Raw genomic sequence first — 17,348 nt, 5'->3', positions numbered from 1 at the left:
TCATGTAATATCTCCTGAGGGTTTTGTTGAAACTCTGAGGTTGAATTAAATAACCTTGTTGATATCATCGTGTTGACATTGACATGCAGGTTTAAGACTTTATAATAATTAGTATTTGAAAAAAGTGAGCATTAGCCACCAGGGGGTTTAATGATAGATGGTATCAAGTTACATTACAGGAAGCCCAGGATGGTTTGTGAGTTAGACCCGTAGAATCAAGTACAATTCAGAATGTTTCAGACTATATTTCGCCATGTCAGTATTCTTTATGCTGTGTGTGTTTGTCTTCAAATCAATATCTTATAGGCCACTTTAACATAAAAAACATACTCATCTTTAAAGATTTAAAGACCATCACGCCCTTTTCTCCAAATTTGACACACTTCTCTCAGGTTTTACTCAATGACATCACTTTAATACAACAGAGAGAAGGTTCAAGAACTCCCACTTTAACCACGTTTTTACAGCTCCGTTCATAGCAGCTAGTTTCTCAAGGTTGAGTCAACCACCCCATTTCAGGTGCCTGTTTTGAGATTCGTCATACAGCTTTGCACTGCTGATTTCTGAGGGACAGCAAACGCAACATGGTGTGAAATTGGATGGAGATAAAGATTGAGAGACTGGATAATGATTGTGGTAATTGAAGAAAACATTGACAGACCTTGGTGGCTCCATCAAAGTGGCAAGGTTGTGTCTTGTCAAAGGTTGCTTTTCCAATTAGTTGACACAACCAAATATTGGCTCACATATTGCACATATTGTCCCCTTTAAGTGAGCATTTGCTGGATGTATAGAATTCAAGACAGAAACAAAGGAAACATGAACACCAAAGAAGACATTTATGTTTGTGAAAACCTGTGACATAACCAGTGATTTTTCTTGCTTCAGAAGTAAAAGCCAATTCTATGGCAGAAGTGTGCGGCATCTGCAAGATTTAAGATGTCATGGTGTGTGTGTGTGTGTGCGTGTGCAGTCAGACATTGCACGAGGTTCTTCTCAGGAAATGAATTAGTCATTCCCCGTCTCATCTGGGATGTGAGGGAGCCACATTGCCCCTATGTGGATGACAATATTAATTTAACATGACACTGCATTGATGGTCAATTTCAGTTTCAGGGAGGCTGTTTAAGTGGAGTGGTGGAGTATTAATGTGATAAGATGTGAGAACGGTGGGACGTTCCATCTCTCTCCTCTCTGCCATGTTTCATACTCAGCCAGCCATCTGGACAAATCGGGTCTCTCTCTTTCTCTCTCTCTCTCTCTGTCTCTCTCTCTTCAACTTTCAGTTGCACGTGCCTTAGAGAGTGTGAGTGAAGAGGAGAGAGGATGATTGCCTCCCCTTCTGTTTTTCCATGGGTGATTATGTTTAGGGAATATAATGTGTCTGCTTGTGCATCCATAGCTGTCAGTTGGGCTTCTGAATCAACATATAGGTGTGAGAGTGGGTGGAGTGTGATGATTTTGTGTGATCTCTTAACAAACAAGTTAGTTTTAAGCACTGAATGTGTTTTTTTTTCGCCCCCCCCTTATTCGCTCTTGCCTATATCTCTACGCCTTTCTGTCTACTCAGTGATGTTTGTGTGTAATATACTGTAGGGCCCAGTGAAATGAAGAGGCTGGCTTCTGTGGTTGCCCATGTGTGGACCCCCCCACCCCCACACACCCTCTGTCCCTTGTGTTTATGAGCCTTGTTAGCACAGGCTTGCCTTTCAATCTTCGTTACCGGCGTAAAATTCGATGTGTCGTACTTCCAGCTCACAGCAAGTGAACCGTGCATGAACGAATTAGTAATCTACACAAAGTGCTTAATCAAATCAGCGGCTGCCCCCAGAATAAATATTGTAGAACGTCTTGGGATATTCACGGAGAGAGGATTTGCTCAAAGATGTGTACGTGGATATCATACCAGGCTGCCACTTAGGCCCGAGTGTCGCTCTGTCGCGGTGGCCTAAATTTGGCTGCTACTGCCGACAAAATATCCATTATATTTTACTATATGGACATATTTAATTTAGGGTTTTTTTTATGATCTTATGTGCTGGGAAGGAAGTACAATATGTGCAATATTGGTTATACGTCCGTTGTCAGGTCACTTCTAGGTAACTACTTGGTCTGTTAGATGACCTGTAGAGTATTTTTCAGATACTTTTAACGATTATATCAAAAGTACAGGCCTCAAAGTCGAGCCTCAGTACAGTTAAAGAGTTATGATGTGATCAATCGTACACAAATAGGAACAAGAAATAATGATGTACCAATAGGCTTAAAATGCATGGATTATTTCTTTTTTTGCTCAAGCTTGATCAGCTAAATAGGAGCTGAAAACCTTTTTTTCTTCTTTTTTTTTCTTGTTTTATTCAGTCCTTGTCAGTGAATGCTTCAGACGCACAGCACTGAGAATTCAGAAAATCTTTGGGGAGACGGTTAAACATGCCTCCGTCTAGTAACAGTGACATAGAGAGGAGAGAAAAGACCTGCCGCAGTTTGAGAGAAAATGTAGAGGTTATTTGTAGATTATATGAAAAGGTCACACAAAAATCAATAAAACACACAGACATGATTATAGCTGTGAGGAGGAAAATCAGAATCGGTAAAAACTGGATGTGTCATGTCAGACCTTTTCACACATTTTGCACGTGGATCGTCTTATAAAACAGCTGCTGTTGATCTCTAAAATCTCCGCTCACCGAAACACAGTTCACATGTGTGATTTCTACAGTCCCACTGCGCGGCTCAACCAGAAGAGACTTCACTTTGTAAGATTGAACAGTTTTATTGAAAAAGACGACAGAAGTAAAAAGTTTTGTGGCAGGCTCGGACTCCGAGGACGGTGAGATGAATGCTCCTCAGGTGGGTCGCTTAGCCTGCCACGGTGAGGAGTTCTGAGCCCTGCGGTGGGGCTGATGGGTTCGTTGTGGCGCTAGATGCCTGTGAGAGGAGCAAGAGGGACGGTGCGGAAAGCAAATATTTTCACTGTGAGGAGCTATAATGGCAGGACTGGATGAACAGTGTTGAGATGAATAAGCCGGAGGACGGAGGGGAGGCCGGGCTCCGGGAGAAGACTTTGCAAGGACCAGGCAACTTTTGGATGACTTCAGATGACTCAGCATTTTTCCTTCTTTGAATCAGTGGGCTGCATGTGGTTCATGCATGTGTCTGCACGCACACGTCCAAATGGAAGGGAATTTTCTGAGGAAATGAAATGAAAATGATAAAATTTCAGCAGTAGTCAAGTACTACAAGCCATAGTACCACTGAGAGCTGCAGTGCCTGTGTTCCTAATATATCTTAATGAAGAAAAGCCAGCTCATCTTTGTTACATTAATCTCTTTCTCTGTTTGCAAACAGTAAATCGTATTTGTCTTTATTGTAGTGATGTATTTACAGTAAAGTAACTGGAGGTATTTGACATGCGCCATCAGGGCCGCCGCAAGGGGTGTGCGAACCGTGCGACCGCACAGGGCCTCGCGCCCCAAGGGGCCTCGCGCTATGGGCCGTTTTTTTATTTTTTTTTATTTTATTTATTTATTTATTTTTTTCCCCTTATAAATATCAACAGTCACGTTCCATTACAGACCTAAGTGTGTACTAGTCTGTGCATATCAATAAATATATATGCAATGATGTCTGTTGTTCAATACAACTGCGTCAGACCAAGCGCAGACACAAGGTGCTCTGATCGAGACGGGTGGAGTTGGAATAAACTGTCACACAATGTCGAGAGAACAAGACAGATTCAGGAAATTTCCATTAGGGGATGAAAAAATAAAAAAACTAAAGAAAATGGAAGAGTTTAATGCCTCTCTGAAAGGCTCGTTTGATAAATTTGTTAGAAAAATCACCGATCCGACCGGGTCTCAAGCAGCCACGGGGCCCCGCATCGAGGCAAGAGATGATGATGAGGCAGGGGAAGGTATCCAGTATTTTGATAATTGGAGAGTTAAAATTGCACATATAGACACCCGATCCGACCCGAAAAACCCCAAAAATTTCGCCCCCCCAGCCATTTCGCACAGGGCCTCGCAAATCTCCCAGGCGGCTCTGTGCGCCATGCACCACATGTGTGTATTCACCTAAAGCTTGGAGTAACACAAATGTGTTATCTATATTTATTTAAAACATAAAATAACCAAACTTGATGGCGTAGCTGGCATTTGCAATAAATTGAGACTTTAAACTATATGACGAACTTGGGATAAAAGCCTCTTTGGCCTTTTTATAGTTTTAGTTGTTTTATTTAGTTTGTCTTTTACCAACAAGGATTCACACCTGAATAGTTTATCCGAGGTGATTCACTTCTCTGTCGTGTTATTGCACATCTGACAGATTTTTGAATGATAAACAGTTGGTTTTACATTTTGGATCACCTGGTAGGAGTGTTTAACTTGAGCTGGTGGTGGTTCATGCATCAAACAGATAGCACAGGCATCCGCCCTCATTGCTCTGCTCAATGATGGATAGCAAAGAGCGGCTTCGCCACTCTCTCAAATGCTGCCCCGCCCCCTGGACTTATTAATGACAATAATTAGGAAGAAACCTCCCTGTGAAGCCCGCCAGAGTGATTAGTGCTTTAATGGTGGAATGGGCGGTAGTGAGCGCACACAGAATTGATTTACGTATTCGCCCTGACCTTTGGAATCCAATTTACGCGTCCACAGGCAAAGAAAGAGTAGGTAAGAGATGAAGGAGAGTGACAAGGATAGATAGAGACCAAAAGAAGCGCTACTTGGCACTTGAAGTGTGGAAGTAGTTTTATGGGAAGTGGAGTAAGGTCATCCGTTTCTGTATTTCTACCCGTATTGTAGCTGCAAGTCCTAGAACACATCTAATAACAATATCACATTTGTGGCATTGAAATGATGTTCAAAGGCAAATCAAATGTATGCCTAACAGATTTTACTTTCGTTAATTTACCACTTTTTCTGAATACAAAATCTTGCATTTGATTTATTTTGCAGGGTCCAAACCGTTTATGTGCAAGATCTGCAACTTTGCAACGGCTCAGCTGGGAGATGCCAGGAACCACGTGAAGAGACATCTCGGGATGCGAGAGTACAAATGCGACATATGTGGGTGAGTCAAACAAGCCAGTTTCCTTCTTAAAGGTCCTTAAAAAAACCTGGTTAAATCAAGGCTGTTGTTTGTTGGAGAGATCCCATTTTAAAGAGTAATAAACTAGGCAATGTCAGTGATTTGCACCGAGTTTGGAGACAAAAGGTTTGTATTATTACAGAACCGATGTTTAAAGTAAAAATGAGGGGCTTTCCACCCTCAGCCACCTAAGGGTTGATTGAGACTGATGAAGTGGGTTGTGGATGACCAGGCTTTTAGATGATAAAGGGATTGTGTTTATTTTAGGAGGCACTGTTTCCAGAGGAGTCTCGGTTTAAGTTGAGCCTTGAAACTGAAACGGCCGGCAGTGACAGCCAATGTTTGCTGTGTTCCTCACATCGAGAGTGATCTTCTAATTATCTGTTGTACAGCCCGATTTAAATTGCATTTGTCTCGGGCTAATTCAGAATTCAAGTCAATTAAACCCTGCCTGACCACAGCAAGAGATATGGGACAGGCTGGCTGCTGCTGATGTGATGCAGATGCCGTTCTGAACATTGTCTGATTTTATTCTGGTAATTTTATTCTTATTTATTTATTTTTTAACACTCTGGCTGTGTGAATTACTAATCTTAAAACAATTGTATCTCCTCATGAGATAACAAATATATCCTATTTAACTGTCTGGCTTTTTTTCAAAATGTTAAATACAGTGAAAAAGAAACACTCTTTCAAGACTGAGGTTTTTACATATGACGCCTGAACTTTAGCCAAATTCAAGCTAAAAATGGAGAAATGGTGTGTTTGTGGAAAATAAAATGAAATAATCTAAGTTTACCCTATTCTAAGTTATTGCTATATTTTTATATTATATACATATATATTTTTACTTTATCATTCATATTGTTGTGGAGGAGTTTTGGACAACTCTCCTGTACAACATTACTTAAGTTTTTGAAGTTTGCAGGCATTTATTTATGCAAATCTCTGTTAACGTACTGCCAGAGCACGTGAAATAGGTTAACATGGACTTTGTACTGCTGCAACTCCTTTGCTCTTCATTTTCAGCTAATTTAAGACAGGATTTCTTTATCTCATGGCATCGTTGTTCTGTTGCATGACCCAATTATAGCAAAGCATTAGCTGTCACGCAGATGGTCTCATCTTTGACCCGAAAATCCTTTAGACTGCTCTGCTCTGGTCCGGTGGCTGCTAAACGACCCCCACATCATCACACCTCTACTCCTGTGCTCCACAGTTGCCGTTACATGTTTAAATCCATACGTGTTTGTTTTCACCTACCATGGCAGTGTGCATTACGGTTGAAATTTTCATGTGGATCTCTACTAGCTAAAGAACATTAATCCAGAAGTCTTGCACTGCAGCTTGTTCAGATGCAACTCTCCAAACATAAGCTGTGCAGCCATGTTTTTGTTTAGAGAAGAGTCTTTCTTTCTCCCAGCAACCCTTGTAAAGAAGATATATACAGTCCTTTTTCAATTTGTACTTCCATGACCTTTAACATTTAACTTGCTAACTAAAGCGACAAAGACAAATAGTATTTACTTATTACTATTATTCATTTACTTATTAAGTTTCTTCCACCAGCTGAGGGAGTTAAGCTGCTGACTCAGTTCTATTTAGCTGTCACGGTACCCTGCTCTGACTGGCTAGTTTGGTTCAGCTTCTGAAATCATGCGTTAGGAAGCTACAGGGGACAGTCTAGACTGCTGAGACAGTCGTCGGTGTTCCCCTGCCTTCATCCAGGACTGGAGAAGAGACCCCTTACACCCGGGAAACAAACGTATAGCCTGTTGCCCTCTGGTTGGTGCTGTAGAACATCAAGACATGAAAGCAGCTTTTAATCCCCCACAATTTATTAGTCTTATGAACATAACCTGCCCAACAAGCTTCCATGAGTGTAATAGTTCTGTCATTGGATAATTCATGTATCTTTCTACTCATCACATCATGTGTACATTCCGTTACACTGTATACATACATAATCCACTTTTTACTTTTAATTACAATGTAACTTTCCTTTTTGTATATGCTACTTATTATTTTGCATTAGTTGCTTGTTTCCATATTGATTGACCAAGAAAAACTCTATGTTTGTACCAGCATAATTGGTAGCCCAGCTCTTTCTGATTCTTATTCTCCAACAATTACACAACTGACCTTTCGGCAAACATCCTGTGGTGACTGTTCCTGGGAGGATTGGCAGCTGTCTTGAATGTTTTCCACTTGTGAGTAATCGTTCTCACTGCAGACTAATGAACTCTAAAATATTCTGAAATGGCCTTATAACGCTTCCCAGACTGATGGGCAGCAACAATTGCTTCTCTAAGATTGCTGCCGATGTCATTCCTCCTTGAAGTTGTCTTAAAACACACTTGAATGCTTGTAGGCAGCAAGCTTCCAAAACGTACCTTTCTTTCTCCAGCGAGTGTGTATTGCTCCGACGCCGTGTAGATGACACATCTGAGATTTCTTTCTGCTCCTAATCTTTTCAGCTGTACAAATACTCATAATTGGGAGTTTACATAGTCGGCCACAAGGCTATAAATACTCTGTAGCCCAAGTATTCCTTGTTATTGCAGTACCCTGTACCCCCTACATGTTGGCCATATGCTGCGTTCAGCTCCTGGTAGACCTCCTCACCGCGTTAACATGTTCCAATGAACGTGTTAAGCTGTTCAACATGCGGTCCGGGAATACAGTAAGTTGTGGAAATTTCAGTTATTTATTTAATTTTTCCTCCATCAAGCTTCTGCAGGTACACATTCCCTAACATGACACATATATATATATATATATATATATATATATATATATATATATATATATATATATATATATATATATATATATATATATATATATATATATATATATATATAGAGGCGTGTTTCCATCTATGTTTGATTCTGTGTAAACAGGCAGGCAGATTTTGTTCTTTCAAAGCCGAGCGGAGCGAACGTGTTTATTTGCTCCAACTGATATTCGCAAACATATTACAGTGGGAGCAAACAAGCTTTGCTTTAAACACAGCTTCTCCTTTAATGAGAGGAAAATCTCATGTTTTACAAGCCTCCCAGCTGAAAACCCCCTTCTCCCCAAGTGCTGCAAATATGTTGGGCTTTGACCAAGTGCCGAGCTTTACATGCACACATGCACAAACACTCACGCGCACATACAACTGGAACAGTTCTCCAATATGCTTTTAAATGGGACTACTAAATACAGCCGCCGGTTTCACAAATCATGTGGATGTAGAAGCCGTGTGCTGCCAGTGCCAGCCGCTGGTGACAAATCGGCCCTGTGTGTGCTTTCAGGACTGACTGATCACCCGGCCATCCCTCCTCTTGACTAAAGAGCAGCAAACACAAAGAAGCCCCCAGAAAAACCCTCATTAAGGCCACAGCCATACATACACATAACATGCTCCCCTTCCCAAACTTTTTTTTTTTTTTTTTACATTCGATATGTCCTTAATCTGAATCTAAAGCAGGCTTCTAGTGTGTGGCCATGGTTCAGGTGTAATGTGTAATGTTATTACCCATTTTGTTATGGGGCGACCCAGAAAAGTGAGATTATAGTACCATTAAGCTCTCCGTTCTCCGGCGGATACTAATGATCAGGAAATGTTTAGCCTAACCAAAACAATGTTTTAAGTGATTTTTTTTTTCTTTCTTTTTTTAAATGTGTAATCACACTATATCATGTCAATTAAGACAGCGCTGGGTTTGGGTTTCCATTTCCTTACAGTACAGCAGATTGTTTTCATTAATGTATTTCAGCTCTGCCAATTTCCACGTAGATCAGAGTTTCCAGTTCAAGGTAATAACCATTTTGTTTAGGCTCAGCACATTGTTTTGTGTGCGTTTTTGTTTCCTCTCGTCTCCAAAAAAAAGAAAAAAAAAAATCTCCTCACATCCATTGATTACCAGGTCTTCCTTTGTTAAACTTTCAGACTAGGAGATTGCCTCGTGTCTGCCTCCGTGAATGAACGTAAGCGCTGCACCTCGGCTGTCCGCCTCACTTTGGCCTCTGCTCGATGCCGCTCCTCTCCCTTCAGGGGCCGAGGGGGAGTTGTTGATAGTTAAGGATCATATTGTTTTGGCATTTAATTACCAAATGCAAATGTAAGGCCAGGACAGACTGGAACCCCTGACCGCGCTGCCAGTCAAGCCCGAGCTCGCTGGTCGGCGTTCGCTGGCCATTCCCACCAATCTGTAGGTTTTCTGCTCCTCTTGCTCTCGCTTCTTCCACTTACGCTTTTCTGCAGTCCTACATATCTGTCTGCTCGACTTTGTCTTTTACTTTATGAAAGAAACTATTTGTCTTTATTTGCCTATAAAGAACTCTTGAGGTGTGAAAACACAAATTGGCTGTTAGCATGCGAGATAAGATTTCTCATATTTAATTGGTTAAAAAAAGAGATGGCATACTCTTGCATTTCCGCCTGGTGTGTTTGGTCCACTGTGGGGTTCGGCTACTTAATGAGCCTCTTCTTCCTCTCCTCCATCATCGAGCAGAAAGGCAGTGGATTCAGCATTTCCAGCCTCCCGCTCTCTTGTCCTCCCCAAAGATGCAATGGACGTCCAATGCTGTTGTAGGTGTTAAATTATGGATAAACAGTCTAAATATTTTGAGGCATTGGTTTAATATCACAGCTTAGACCTTAGAAGTATTAACACCATCTTGGACACGGATTGTCCTCTTGTGGACTGCTGTTTTATGATTATGGGTCATGGGACGGCCCTTTCCAAGTGTCACTTGAGAAATTTGAACAAAGCTTTGGAAACTCTTAATTTCTTTCTTGCAACACAAAAAAAAGTTTACAGAGCAGTAAAGTTGTTCTTTGTGTTTGGAGGAGTTTGCATCGTATTTTATTCCCCTCCCTCCTCAAGTTTTCCTGATTTGCTGTAGGAGAGAGTGTATATATAGTAGTGATTTCATGTTGTGTGTGTGCGTGTGTGTGATTTGACTGTTAACAGGATGGGGCTGGCTCATGTCAGGGTTTTATGTCCCCCCCCGTCTTGCGAGATTGTCTGGTCTGTTCCCAGAATAGCCCATCAGTTCCGCCTTGTGTGGCTCATCTGCTGTAATATGCCTTAATGCCCGGCCCTGTATGAGTAGTGTGAGGCCTGGCAGTGACAGTGGAGGAGCATCTTAGCTTGCTTCTTATCCAGAGAAAGCCGTCACTTAATTCAGCCCCTCCATTGTCGATCCACACCCCTCTCCTTCTCCCCTGACGTGATTCTCCATAATCCTCAAACAGATTCTGGTTAGAACTCCCTGAGAACTATTTTTATGTTTTTTTTCTTTCTTTCTTCCTTCCTCCCATTTAAACATTAATGATTGTTACAGATGAGGAGAGGGATCCCTGTGAGGATGATTATAATGTCACTCCGCTGATCTCCCGCCGCCCCGAAATAATTGTACATCATCGCTTCATAGCGTGTCACAGGGACACGTTGGTGGCGTGCAATTAAAACCGCAGAATATAATACACCAAATTACTGCCTGTCAGGCCCATGAACAACACACTCGGTATTTGAGTTACACTTAATCATCACGTACATTAGTGATTTTTCTTAGATCTCTTCCCCCCACCCCCTCCGCTCATAGGGGGCTGCGAAACAAACTGCTCCGTGTAGGCTGCCGAGGGGTCGTGTCATGTGATCCCACAGCTCCGGGGGTAGCCGTGCATTAATGTTACCGTTAGACCTTTTAAAACCCACTACGCCCTAAATGATAAATGATTTAGCCATGTTCTAGTAACGGCGTGCACTAAGTGTTAGCATAATTTGTAAACAGGAATTTGGAATCATTACCAAGAAATAAAAAGCCTTTTATGTGGGCAATTTTCATTTATATTATTGTCAGCCATTTGGTGCTTAAAGGAGACATCGTGTCCTTTCCTGAAATGTTGACACGGCCTTCTGAGGTCCTAATGAAATGTCAGTGACGAAGGAGACGTATAAAAGCGCCCTTTTTAGCTGTGCCTCTACGACTCTGTTCATAGCAGCCACTTCTCAGGGGATTGAGTCAACCGCTCGACTCCCCTCCACCTCCCGTTCTCCAAGGATTTTGAGTTCTGTCACACAGATTTCTGCTCCTAATTTCTGCTGCATAGCAACTGCAGCATGAGGTGACGTTAGGTAGAAGAAGATGGGGAAGCTGAAGAATTCCACTTCGATCTGGGACTGTGATGTCACAGAACCCTTAAAACCCGAATGATTTACTGAGCGACATATTTTTTAACTCATCAATTGAGCGATATATGTTTTTATTAACACTAACAATACTAATACGGATACTGACAACGGATAGTATTGTGTGATGTTGAAATTTTTCTACCCGGTTGTCATTTCAGGCAACCAAATAGAGATTTTTCATTATATGGCACCTTTTTAGGTATGAAAATCTTAGTTATGACTTTTTAATGTTTTTTTAATTAATTTATTTATTCATTCATTTTATTTATTATTTTTATTCCCTGTATTTATTTTATTTTTTATTATTATTATACATTATTTTGTCTATGAAAGTCAAAGTCTGAGTGTTTGTATGGGGAAATACAACATACTTAAAATACTTTTCTACGTGTTCCTTCTAAGTACTCAAGCCACCTGCTCTAGTCTTTGCTTATGAGACGCATCACCTCCCGCTCAGTTCACTGCCTCGGACACGTTGGGTTCTCGCTCAAGGAACACGGTCCTTGTCAGTCAGTGTAGACCCCCGTCACCAAAACAAACACATTTTACTCTAATGCATTTAACTAAATTTAGTGCGCCATTATCGGAAATGAAATAAGTAACGCTAAAGGTCATTTGGAAAATAATGCAGAAAGGCTGGTCTGGAAAGGTTAAGTATGTGACGGAGCTGCTCTGACGATAACGGGGGGCTGCATATGCCTCAGAGAGCTCTGCGCCCCGGTTGGACTTGGCGCTCTGTGATCGCTCTTTATGACCAAGACAGCTTTACAGCCCGTTGCCTCCCATAACACGATAAAGCGCAGCATAATGGATTGGATGTGTTTAGTAGCCTTGGGCTGATGTTTGTGAAATTAATGTTTTTTGCAACGGAAACACTCTCTAACACAGGGACACATGCACACAGAGAAGGGCGAAACTAAAAAAAAAAAGAGAGAGAGAGAAAGAAATCCTGACAGAACTGATGTATCGGAACAAATCCACTAACCAGTGTACAGTATTTTCAGTTTTTTCCCCTTGATCTCGGAGCTAAATCATCGGACTTTAATCATGTCATGTGTCCTTGCAGATATTTCTCCGCTGAAGAGATGACAGCAAACATATGGCTTCATTAGTTAGGTTTGTGTTGTTAGGCCTAATACTGTGCAGAGAGCCAGTGAACGTTATTAAATTTGTGTTTCAAATTACACAGCAGAAGTACTTGAGGGAGATAAAGTCCGTTTGCTCCGTCAGTCTCATGTTCATGAAAAGAAGCTTTTTTTTTTTTTTTTCAGGAATTTGAATGGGACCCCGCTCAGCGTCTCTGCGCTCAAGAGACTGAGAGAGAAATCTTTGTCAGCATATCAGTCCCATTAGGTTGTAATAACACTCTCATATTCTTTCGTGGGCCCACAACAGCGGCCTTGGGGCTTCATAATCAAACCGTTTCCCTTTAATCAAAGACAAAGCAAAGCAAACACGCGGTCCAGACACCAAACGGCAAGATCAGTACTTAAAGCAGGGAGCCAACACAGCACATACGCTTATGATAATGAGTTGTACAGTTCTTGAGGACAAAGTTAAGGGGCTGTTGTCTGATCTGTGCATGATCTTTGTAGCTTTTGCTTTGAAAACTTCTGTTGGAATCAGCATTTCACAGATCGTTGCAAAACAAAGTAAACTGAGTTCAACACCCCCACCTCAGAGCAGGACAAAAGAAGAGCAAACTTTGTCCCTTAAAGTAGTCGCATAATTTAAGGATTGTTGCTGAACTCATCGTTCTATAGAGCTAATCATGTCGTAGGTATATTGTAAGAAGAAAGAAAATAAAGAGAAAGAAGTTAATGAGTGATTAACAACAGCAATTAAAAGATGAAGAGGCAGGCAGATGAAAAAAAGGGGTGTAATTAAAATATCAGTCCTCTCATTGTCAGAAGTGCGAGCATCATCCATTGTGCTCTTATTAAAAAGCTGGATGAGGGGGGAAGGAGCGGCCGGCGCTTAATTCCAGTGGCCCAAAGTGTCTGGTAATCTGCCCATGGATGGAGCTGAAAAAGGCTGTAACTCATGTTTAAGTGTTGGGGCCGTGTCATTGCAGGTTCACAGTCGTGCATTTCTGTGTTGACACCGATCGGGGCAAGGGATATTTGGCAGTCAGGAGTAATTTAACTTAATTAATGGGATGCATATTTGATGGAGGAATAAAATATCCCAGCTCAGCAAAGTGGAAAAGGGGAAAGATTTAGTGAGAGTTAAAGGTGGAGGGGAGAGTAATTTGTGCTTTCAGTTACCGGCTGCCTGAGAGACAGAGAAGGAGGGAAGAGAGAGGGGCGAAAGAGATAGAGAGGGCGAGTGCGTCAAAGGCTGATAAAGATGGCAACCGGGGGGGAGGAGGGAGTGGAGGGGAGGATGAGAGATGGATGGTTGACACAAAGCTGAGCTGATGTGTAGAGGGGAATGGGCTGTCCCTCCATTGAGGGGGCCATCAGACTGACACCGCTTGATTTAATTGATATCCGGACTGAGCTCTTTCTCAGCGCAAGCAGACACATTACACTGGTTTGCAAACTTGCGGCGGAGCTGCCGACCGCCAAGGTCCTTTTTAATATTCATGAGAGGGCTTTTAAGAGTGTTCGGCACTAGTTTCCTCCCTCCGCCGCCGCCACTGCTTGCTTTCCAACTTGTCTTTTGCTGCCAACACACACTCTACCTTCCACTCAAACAGAAGTCCTGCAGCATGCTGGTCCTACCAGACCAGCCCCGTGGGCTGACGAAAAGCTGTCACGCGGCTCTTAATCTCCCCTGGCACTTTTTAATTGACTTCCTGTAGGTATAGATTATTTTCACGCCGAGTCTGCCACTGAGACGTTTGATACCGTCCGAGAGACTGGCACCTGAGATGCTCGTAGCTCACCAGAGATGACGCGGCTGTCTCGGTGGCTGTCGCCTTCTCTTTTTCCCTCTCCTTTCCCTCTTCCATCTCTTTCATTGTGATGGCCAGACTTATTTGGGCAAGAGGGGAGAGGTAAAATGCAATCAGTCACTGCCATCATCATAATTGAGCGGATGTACCTGCTGGGGGTGCTGGGGAAATGTTGGCTTTGTGTCTGGCTGAAGCTGTTAGTAGCATCAGAACGATGTACAGGGCAGGTATTGGCCTTCTGCTCAGAGCTGGATGCCAACCAGTTCGTGTTGTCCAGTTGAGATGATGAATACGATGTAGTTTCTTTGATTAAATACTCTATTTACTGCAGTTAATCAACGCGGTGTGGCTTGTCTGCCAGAAGTCAATGGAAGCAGCTTGATCAGAAATAATTATCCATAGACTTTAAATATCATTACGTCAAATCAGATTTATTTGTGGCACTCGCTATTATTTATGTTGTTTTATTGTGCAACTTGTTTGGCCCACAATCAAAGCAAGCAAAGCAGAGTCTTAGACACAGGTGGGAGATTATATGTTCCCTTTTACTTATGTCCATTGTGGTTTCTTCTCCTTGCTTACTTACTTCGATAACATTCTCTTGCAGGCACTGATTGGTTTGAAGTTTTGAAATATTTCGGGCCAGAATGGTGACATTTCAAGTTCTGAAATGTTTGCACAAACTGTTGACGGCTCGCGTCCAAAAGACTTTGCTGGGGATTCAAGCCGTCGGCTCCGTCGATACGCCAAATACGACTCTCACTTTGTGTATCACATGTGGTCTGGCCCACACACGCTCATCCCCGGCGCACTCGCGGACAGGCCCTCCGCCTACACGCCGTCATCCATTTACACATTCGTAATATACACACCGACCTGCCTTCGCTGTTCTATTCAAGGCTGTTGATGCTACATTGGCATTTAAGGAGGCTTGATGCATCTTTGTTGTTGTTGACCGTCTCCCCGGGGGTGCCGGGCAGCAAGGATCAACCATGGAGTTTTGTTTTTAAATTGTTCTTTTTAAAACCAATGAGACAAAAGCATCATCAACAAGGAACAGGGATGTGGTTCACATGGTGATTTGCCACTCTTTATTTTGTTTATTCTCTGTGGCATCACATAAAAGACCCTCCTGCTGCATAATCACTCACATTAGATTTTATACTTATTTGAGCAGGCACTCAGACTCTCTAGCCCATAATTTGGTGACATCGTTCTGGTTTAATATCACAGGTTCCCCATGATTCCCACATTTATGAAGCGATATTGACCATCGTCTATGCGAAACAGATAATAAGCCGTGATGAATGGCTGACATTAGTGATGAAATTACATCAACCTTAACAGGCTATTGTATTAACACACCTTGCCAATTCCATTCCTCCCCACTGCCCGTTTAATTGATTAATTGCTGACGTGGATGGATGAGGGATTGCGGGCACTGAATCTGTGCCTGATTGCTAGTCAACCATAAACAGGAGCAGCCACAGTGGGCCCTCAAGGGCAATATTCATGCACCCCAACCTTATGGCGATTCTTTAACCAGCTCTGACAAGAGGAAAAATATTCGTCCATAAAAATGCTGGTATCACCGGGCTGACATATAAAGCCCTCCGTCACTCCCTCTCTCTTTTCCCTCCCTCCTCGGCCGTGTTGCGTCTCCTTTAGGGCTCCAGGACTCTGCAGTCCCCCATCCTCCAGGTAACCCCTGCACCTCCCAAGCTTTAAATACGAGCAAATAATGGCAGAGTGAGTGATGCTGCCTGTGTCCTTGACTGGGATCCTCTGTGTGTTGTAGCTACATCTCACTGTCTCCGAGCCCTACGGGACACATAAAACACCCCCACAGAAAGACTCCCAAGGCCCGCGGGTGACATCCATTGTACGGATGTGGAAAGCCAGTGAGGCTCTTGGCAAGCGCGTACGCGAGGGTGGTCGTTGGACCGGATAATATTTACGCTGCTCGGTGTTTAATGAGAGCTGCACTTTTTTTTTTTCCACTCGAATTTGTTTATAGTTCAGATTTGGCGGGGACGACATTCTTTGAAACTAAGCCACATATCACATCTTTTCTATTTATTGCTGTTTGTTCGCCCGCATCTTTTGTGGCCCCCGATAGCTGATGTCGTGTTTGGTGGCTGCAGAGTGCAGCTCGGCCTCTGTGGCTGCCACCTAGATCTTCTCATCGCCACCATATTGCGCTGAACCTTGTAAGAGAGGGTAAAATCTTCTTTGTAAGGGAGCGCGGAAGCTGTCTGGTTAGGCATCCGCTAGAGTCAGGTTGATACTAACGAGAGGACATGCAACCAGAAAAATTATGAGACCCCGATGTCAGCGGTGAAATCTTGGCCCTCCCATTCAGCAGCACGTTAACCTCTGTTCCGCTGAGCCCCTGCAGGCGGAGAGAGGGTCTGAACCACAGCACCCAGCCGTGAAAGCACTAAAACGCTGACACATCGATTACCCCACAGGGCAAGAAAAAAAACAACAAAAAAAACATTGAGTGTGATGAGGAGGAGCGCACCGTGTCAAGAGTAAGTATTTATTCATTTATTCTGTTTATTCAGCAAAACAAATAAGAGGTCAGGATTATGCTGCTACGTCGATATCTCGTCTTTTACAGTTACATTTCTAATTAGCCGGCCCACCGTGCTCACTTTTATGGTCATTTCAAAGACTGCATGCTTGATGTGTTCCAACCTCCCCGAAATATCAGATTTCTTAGACTTTTACTTGCTTCAAGTAGAGCCAGGAAACGGATTTGCTTCTTTGAGTTTACTTCAGAGTTGAAAGCAACGGTGCTCATGCGAGTGCAGTCTTTGAATTGGCCATTAGATGGCGCCATTCAACTTGGTAGAAACCCACAGAGACGGATGGTTGGCAGTGTGTGGCTGCCTGCTGTGTGGTACATGTAGATCTCTTGCACAGATGAAATGCATTTGAGATTCTGTTTGTTCTGTTGAAAGATGAGTTCAGATCTGTGACTTTCAACATTTAACTGATTTTTTTTTTTTTTTCTTTTCTTTCTTTTTAATGTTACGGTCCAGTGAGATGGGAATAGAATGTAATTGAGTAAGTTTAGTCATGATGATTGAAGTCAGATCATGAAGTTTAAAGGTTTTATAAACAGAACTGGCTTATTTATTATTACAATTAACAAATTTAATTAA

General features: G+C 42.5%; 1 protein-coding gene across 1 annotated transcript in view; it reads left to right on the top strand.

Moving 5' to 3' along the window:
* Positions 1-17,348, top strand: part of znf407 (zinc finger protein 407) — a 177,950-nt gene that overhangs the window by 20,476 nt on the left and 140,126 nt on the right. The window contains exon 4 of the mRNA XM_061716334.1: positions 4,959-5,073. Within this exon, the coding sequence (XP_061572318.1) occupies positions 4,959-5,073 (115 nt within the window). The remainder of the gene's footprint in view (positions 1-4,958; positions 5,074-17,348) is intronic.

Source organism: Cololabis saira, chromosome 3, assembly GCF_033807715.1.
Source record: "Cololabis saira isolate AMF1-May2022 chromosome 3, fColSai1.1, whole genome shotgun sequence".
NCBI classification, from domain to species: Eukaryota; Metazoa; Chordata; class Actinopteri; order Beloniformes; family Belonidae; genus Cololabis; species Cololabis saira.
This window is presented reverse-complemented; position numbering and strand designations above follow the sequence as displayed.